Here is a 6,747-nt window from a genome sequence, read left to right on the forward strand (position 1 = left end):
CCTTTGAGACAACGCCATCGGCCTCTTTGGCGACAGCCTGCATTGCTCAACACAGCCTTCAGTCTGGCCTTGGCGAGCGCGTCCGACCCGCGCCAGCGCCTCTATCAAGATTTTCTGCCGTAGCCCAAGGCGACCGACCGAACTCAGCGGCATCAAGCGCCGCCCCGAGCCATCGCCATGGCCGCCGTCACGGCCTCCGTCATGTCCCGGCTGGCTTTCCCGACGACAGTCGCCTCCTCCCGATGGTCAATATTCTGCTCCCGAATCTTCAGTCCGCGGCTGCTCGCCCCCCTCTCCATCGCCATACCCGGTGTCAGCCTCAACCTGCCGACCCTGGATGATATCTGGGAGTCGGTATTGCGAGCAGTGCCCAAGAAGAAGACGTCACATTCCCGGAAGAGGCATCGACAAATGGCGGGCAAGGCTCTTGAGGATGTCAACGGCCTATGTACCTGCCCTGGCTGCGGAGAGATCAAGCGGACGCATCGGCTGTGTCAAAAATGTCTCGAGGGTACGAAGCTGCAGGTGATATGATGATTCGGCACTAATTGGCTATGCAGACATGAGGAGAATATGGCGCGAGGACTACCCAGAGCAGAAGCCGTTTTGAAGGCAAACGACGAGGCGAGAAAGGGACACTTGTGGGCTTGAATCAAATTTGCGCAATGCCAGACCTGCCAGTTCATGCATGCTACCGGCGTTTGGTTCGGCTGGGTCGTGTGTGTGTATTATAGAAGAAAGAAAGAAAACGAGATGCCTCATTCAGGCTTCTTGGCGGCTTCCAACTGAAAGCCGCATCGCCGAGAGTAAGGCGTAGCTCAAGGGCCCGAACATCGTGTGTCATGTCAGCATGCTGAATACCGTTCAGAGCCGTTGCTAGCGTGGCTTTGGCCTTCATTAAGCGAAATCGATGGATTGTAGTGCCAGGGCTTGATTAATGTTGAGAGGCAACGTGCCGTGCTGCGAATAGTTTTCTGAATGCCTTGGGCAAAAAGGCGGCTTTGGCTGGGTTTGCGACATCTCAAGTACCCCACCTGCATCGACTGCACGGTCAAGCCGTCACTCCAGCACACACAACTCTCGCTGTTGCAGCCGGCCAATCTCGTTCCCGGCGCTCAATCATGGTAGGAAATTTGGTGGCGCAGAGCTTCAAGGGCCGTGAGCTTACGGAAATCCGCAGTCAAAGCAGTACTTGACCACGCATACCGTGGACGACGGTCGGGCTCCTCAAATCCTGCTCTCACTCGACCTCAAAGCTTACTGGCCTACAGCCCATATCACGGACATTTTCGCCTTGGCGACGACCCCCAGAGCAGTTTTGTCGGCGAGCGGGTCGTCGACTCTTCACATCCACGACACCACTGATCCCAGCTTCCCCTTGAAGCAGTCCATTTCCGACGCCCACAAGCTGGGCTGCCACCACCTCTGCACCTCGAGAAATGGTAAGGTCGCCGCCAGTGCCGGGTTCGGCGGCGAGGTCAAGATCTGGGCTCTGAACCAGGACACTGGAGAGTGGCTCGGCGCTGGCGAGATCACGGGCTCATCGGCCAAGGCGGGCGAGGCGTGGGCGCTGGCCCTGAGCGAGGACGGCGCCTATCTCGCTGTGACGACAAACGATGGCCGGATCAATGTCTGGGACATCCAGGGCGAGAAGAAATCCAAGGTCCAAGAGTACGAGACCGGCAGTGCCGGGTCTGGTAGCTTTGGCATGTGCGTCGACCTGAGCGGCGACGGCAAGTTCACTGCCAGCGGCCACCAGAATGGTGCTGTCTACATCTTCAACAACGAGACTGGACGAATCCTTTACTCGCTGTCGGGTAACTCTCGCTCTCGATTCCACGGCAGATCCGACGGCGCTAATGCTCTACGCAGGTCTGGCCAAGCCCGTCCGAGCCGTGGCCTTTTCCCCAGGCAGCAGTCGGCTGGCGGCAGCGGGCGACGCGGGCATCATCGCCCTCTACGACATGAAGCACGGAGAGCACGTAGGGAACCTCACGGGCCACTCGTCTTGGATCACGACCATTGACTGGAGCCACACGGGAGAATACCTGCTCAGTGGGTCGATGGACGGCAAGGTCAAAGTGTGGTCAATCGAGCGGAGCGCCTGTGTCGCCACCCACAGCGAGACGGACAAGTCGCTATGGGCTGCGAAGTGGCTCCCCAAGACGGGGAAGAGCGAGATGTTTTGCACAGCCGGGGCCAACAGGAGCATTTCGTTCTATCGGGAGGCAACCGGCGGTTAGGCGCCGGCGATTTGGGGGCAGAGGGTGCTCGCTAGCACTTTGCTTTCATTTGGCGACCTGCTCGACACAACGAAGTCACTGTGCCATTTTTCCTTCATGGTGAAGATGACGTTGGCACTGGGCAGCTAGAATCGTCAGGTCCAAGGGACTTGAATTGCCACGCAAAGTCAATGTCAAGCCTTCTCTGCCTCGTCGACTCGTCGAGCTGCTCGTAATCTTGTGAGGTGGGCCGGTGTGGATGTTCTGCTTCACGTGACCTCGTTCCAGGCTCGCGTTGCCCCGCCAAACTCGGCGGTTCGCAACTTGTCGCATCTTCGTCATCACATTGACTACTGCCCAACCTGGAATTCGCCCGTGAATTAGCCAAACATCACCTCAAGAACAAGTACAACCTCAAATCGACTTTTCACATCTTCTAACCCCAAGACTGATTCATATTTACATTTCGGCTGCTCCGTATTCCTTCACTTTTGCATCTTCAACCCCACATCTGCAGCCAACCATGCCTCCAACCAGAAGGACCACTGGGGGTGCCCGCGCCCACCCCGGGCCTGTTAGGGGGCAATCGACAATCAGCTTCTCCGGCAAAGTGACCAAGAGCGTGCCGACGGACGCGAAAAAGGCCGTCGTCTCTCCGAGCGTCGCCAAAATCGCGGAGCCCGAAACAGCCGCATCGCCTGCTGAGGATATCGAGGTCGAGGAGTCGGATGTGGCCGACGAGGCGGGACCCGAGTTGCATGAGGAAATAATTCCGGACAAGACCGAGGCCGAGGCGCAGGCGGAGGAGATTAGCGATGCGCAGATCAACAAGTACTGGAAGGCGGTCGAGAGTCAGCGCAAGGCGCCGAGAGTGCACCAGGAGGACCTGGACGTGAGCGAGATGGTCCTGCGCTATTTTGACGTAAGCTCTCAGTACGGGGTGAGTCGCCATTACCACTTTCTGCCTTTTCTTCGCTCCACAGTGGATTAACAAGTTGCTTGCCCCTCCACCAGCCGTGCATCGGACTCGACCGCATGAAGCGATGGCAGAGAGCCGAGCGCCTCGGACTAAACCCCCCGATTGAGGTTCTAGCGGTGTTGCTGAAGGAGGACAAGAAGGGCACGAGGGATATCGAGACGGCGCAGATGGATAAGATCCTCAGCTCCATCGCTGTGAGCGCCTGATGGATCGGAGACCTTGATGAGTGAATGCGGTTTTCGGTGTTCTGCGGTGCTTGGGGCTACTGAGGCGTTGGCGGGGTTGCAGTTTTCTGGAAGAAATGTGTCTCGAACGACGGGCGGCAGCATGTTTGCTGTGGTTGCAAGACATCTCGCGGAATCCATCGTCTAGCTTGGCTAGCCCAGATTGTCAAGGACGAACACCAAGGCGGTCTGCGTGCGCTCAAACTGGGACTGCTGACATGATTGAGTATCCGAGCTTCCAAGGATCTAGCAATGAAGTATGCGAGCCTCTAAAAATTCTAATACCATATGCTCCGCGTTCTATGATGGGGTATTTCCCCCCGGCCCTGTTCCTCTAGCTCTTTCATCTTATCGTACAGGAAGAAGTCAATCAGGATCGCGTTGACATGCGTCCCGGGATGCTGTCTCAAGATTTCTCTACGAATCATCTCGACGCACCATATGCTACACGCTGCGACCTGTCAGAAACTGCATTCTGCGTTCGGGGGGGAAGACCAACCTCTCAGCTGCACCTCCCAGCTAGCCCCGCTCTCCAGCAGCCGTTTGTCTTTGATGGCGGCACTCAGGGACGGACAGCAGTACAAGGCGCCCATGGAGATGAGGATCTGGGGCACGCGGTAGTCGGCAAACATTGTGATCTTGTCGATGTCTCGGAACTTGCCCCACGACTCGCCCTGGAAGCAGGCCCAGAGGTCGGCGACGAGGATCTGGGCGCGCTTCAGAAAGCGGACGGGCTTGTGTCTCTCGTTGAAGGTGTGCTCATCGCGGAAGCACGAAAAGTCGTGCGCCAGCAGGTTGACGAGGCGCGCTGCGCTGCCGCCGGCGGCAGAGACGACGTTAATGAAGGAAGAGTCGTACCGCTGGAAGTCGAGTTGGGTTAGACTGCTGTTAAGTTGGAAGAGGGCGGGCGCAAGAGTCACCTCGTAGAGAACCTGGCCGCTTTCTCTCAGGCAGGCCAGGCGCTCTTGTAGCATGGGCATCTCCTCATCCGTGCACGATCTGAAGACGTGGCGCAGGGTCTCGAGGTTGCACTCGTCCTCGTTTTGCCAGAAATGAGGAGCCGTTATGGGAATGTCTTTGCATAGGGGCGTCAGAATCGGAGTGGCAAAACAAGCCAGGGAAGGTGCGAGAGCTGGCAGGGGGGAAGTGGGCCACCGACCGTCGTCCAGGGCTCGCTGGAGGGCAGCGACAAGACTCCAGTAGCCCGTCCACTGCTTGCCGCGATAGTCGACGGCGAAGCACTCGTCATCCGGGAGCTCGGACCAAAAGGAAAAGTTGAGCAGGTCCATGGTGAAGATGAAGGCGACCGTCTGCTCGTCCTTTGCCTGCGGGTGCAGCTGGTGTTCGGACCAGGTAGCCGTCGAGTAGTGCGTCTGCTGCATCTGGGCGTAGATTGTCTCTGCGGCGGCCTTGGTGGAGCGCATGTCGATGGCGACGTCGACGCCGTTGTCGTAGACATACTCTGCGCCCTCGAGGACGCCCGTCTCGGGCTCCTTGTGGATGGCTAGCTTGCCCTGGAGGTGGTTGCGGAGGAGGTCGAGAAGCTCGAGGTCCACTTCATCGTCAGACATGGCGAGCGCACGCGCTGCCGCTTGGAAGGAGTGGAAGTTGCAGCGTCACGTTGAAGGTTTGAGGAGTGAAGTCTGAAGAGTGCCTACCCAACAGGTAGTGAGTTGTCTGACCTATTCTCCGGAATCGGACCTGTAATTAGATTGGTGGGGCGTCGTGGCGGGGCGCTGTGGCGGGACATTTTATAACGCTGTCAGGTATAGATAGATAACTGTTAGAGTAGAGAGAAAAAGTAATTATAATACGCGTTATTATTAAGAGTATTACTATTTGCCTAAGACTAAATCTCTATTTAGCTAATACTAGCAGAGGCGGGGTACCTTAATATCTCGCACTAATATCTTATAAGTGTAATTTTTTTACTATTCTTTTAGCGAAAAATCCCTAAAAACCCCTAGATAACTAGCTCTAACTACGAAATAGCGTAATTACTCGAGCGCCCGAGCTAGTAGGGGAGGGGTCCCCCTTAGGGAGGGGCCCTACTATAGGGGTTTACCCCCGCGCAAGGTAAGCGCGACGTATAAGATAAGTACTTTAAGATACTTAAGATGTTTCTTTAATAACTAAGACGTAATATAGCTAATTAAAAGAGGCGATTTTAAGAGACTCTTAGCTAAATAAAGATTTAGTCTTAAGTAAATAATAAGAGTATTACTAACTATATATATATATATATTACTATTTATAAGGGTATTTACCCTTAGTATAGGTCTAGGTATTAGCTTAGACTTTAGCCGATAGCGTTATAGGGTAAGGTAGGCTATATATATAAATATATATTTAGTAGTAATAGGCGTAGTATATAGTTAGATCCTATATAGCTTATTATTATAATATAATAAAAGGTACCTATAGTATAACCTTTTACCTACCTTATAATAGTATAAGCTATCTTTATATTAGACCTAATATTAAAACTTTAGTAGTACTAGCTAAGGTAGTAGTAGTAGTAGTAGCTATTATAAGAAGAAGCTTAGTATTAATAGCTATAATAATAAGTAAAAGAGCTATACTAGTAATACTTATAAGAAGAGGCCTAGTAGTAATAGGATAAATAAGCTTAATTTATAAAGCTATTTTACTAGATATTATAAGACCTAGACTAATAAGTAACCTTATACTAGATCCTTAATACCCTCTTAACGCTAGCTTTAATAAATACGCCCCTTACTACTAAGAGGTTAAAGCGCGAGGCGGCCTTTAGTAGATAGAAGCTACTACCTTAGCTTACCTAAGATAGTAAGCTAAAAACCTTTTACTTTTTCCTTAACCGCTTAATAGTAAAATACTATATTAATAAGAAATAAGGCCTTAATAATTATAAGGAAATAGCTTAGTTCTTACTCCTTTATATATTACTAAAGCCTTAAATATAGTAAGTAGTAAGCTTCTAAGAGTAAAGCGGTCTTAAGGGAATAAAAGACCTTTAAGTATTCTTTAACTATTTAATCTTATAAGAGCGCTACTAAGAGGTACGGGCTAATAAAGCACTTAGGTATATAGTACTAATATATCGGTAGGGTATCGGTAGGGAATCGTGCCTACCCCGCTCGTATATTATAGACTACTTACTACTCCGACTAAAGAGGAGAAATCCCTCTTCTTATAAGCTTTAGTCTTATAACGAGGAGAATATAATATATATAGCATAGTACCTCTAGCTATCTCTACTACCTAACTAATTATACTATAATATATATTCCCTTATAATTTCTAAAGCTTCCCTTTTTAATTACTTAGTAAAGATAGCTAC

General features: G+C 51.8%; 3 protein-coding genes across 3 annotated transcripts; 2 read left to right on the forward strand and 1 right to left on the reverse strand.

Annotated features, from left to right (window-relative positions):
- Nucleotides 1-177: 177 nt before the first annotated feature.
- HRG_07986 (WD domain, g-beta repeat domain-containing protein) lies at nt 178-2,243 on the forward strand (the record flags this gene model as incomplete). The annotated part of the gene is made up of 3 exons (XM_044866457.1): nt 178-511; nt 1,272-1,817; nt 1,873-2,243. 3 exons carry the CDS (start codon nt 178-180, stop codon nt 2,241-2,243), a joined length of 1,251 nt encoding a protein of 416 aa, XP_044718346.1.
- A 502-nt stretch (nt 2,244-2,745) lies between these two features.
- Nucleotides 2,746-3,407, forward strand: HRG_07987 (DNA polymerase delta, subunit 4 domain-containing protein; the record flags this gene model as incomplete). The annotated part of the gene is made up of 2 exons (XM_044866458.1): nt 2,746-3,162; nt 3,237-3,407. The coding sequence occupies 2 exons, from the start codon at nt 2,746-2,748 to the stop codon at nt 3,405-3,407; spliced, it is 588 nt and encodes a 195-aa protein (XP_044718347.1).
- A 296-nt stretch (nt 3,408-3,703) lies between these two features.
- Nucleotides 3,704-4,996, reverse strand: HRG_07988 (putative queuosine, q, salvage protein family domain-containing protein; the record flags this gene model as incomplete). Its single annotated transcript, XM_044866459.1, has 4 exons — nt 3,704-3,876; nt 3,925-4,285; nt 4,346-4,500; nt 4,585-4,996. 4 exons carry the CDS (start codon nt 4,994-4,996, stop codon nt 3,704-3,706), a joined length of 1,101 nt encoding a protein of 366 aa, XP_044718348.1.
- Between the last annotated feature and the right edge of the window lie 1,751 nt (nt 4,997-6,747).

Source organism: Hirsutella rhossiliensis (genome assembly GCF_020360975.1).
Source record: "Hirsutella rhossiliensis strain HR02 chromosome Unknown scaffold00009, whole genome shotgun sequence".
Lineage (NCBI taxonomy): Eukaryota > Fungi > Ascomycota > Sordariomycetes > Hypocreales > Ophiocordycipitaceae > Hirsutella > Hirsutella rhossiliensis.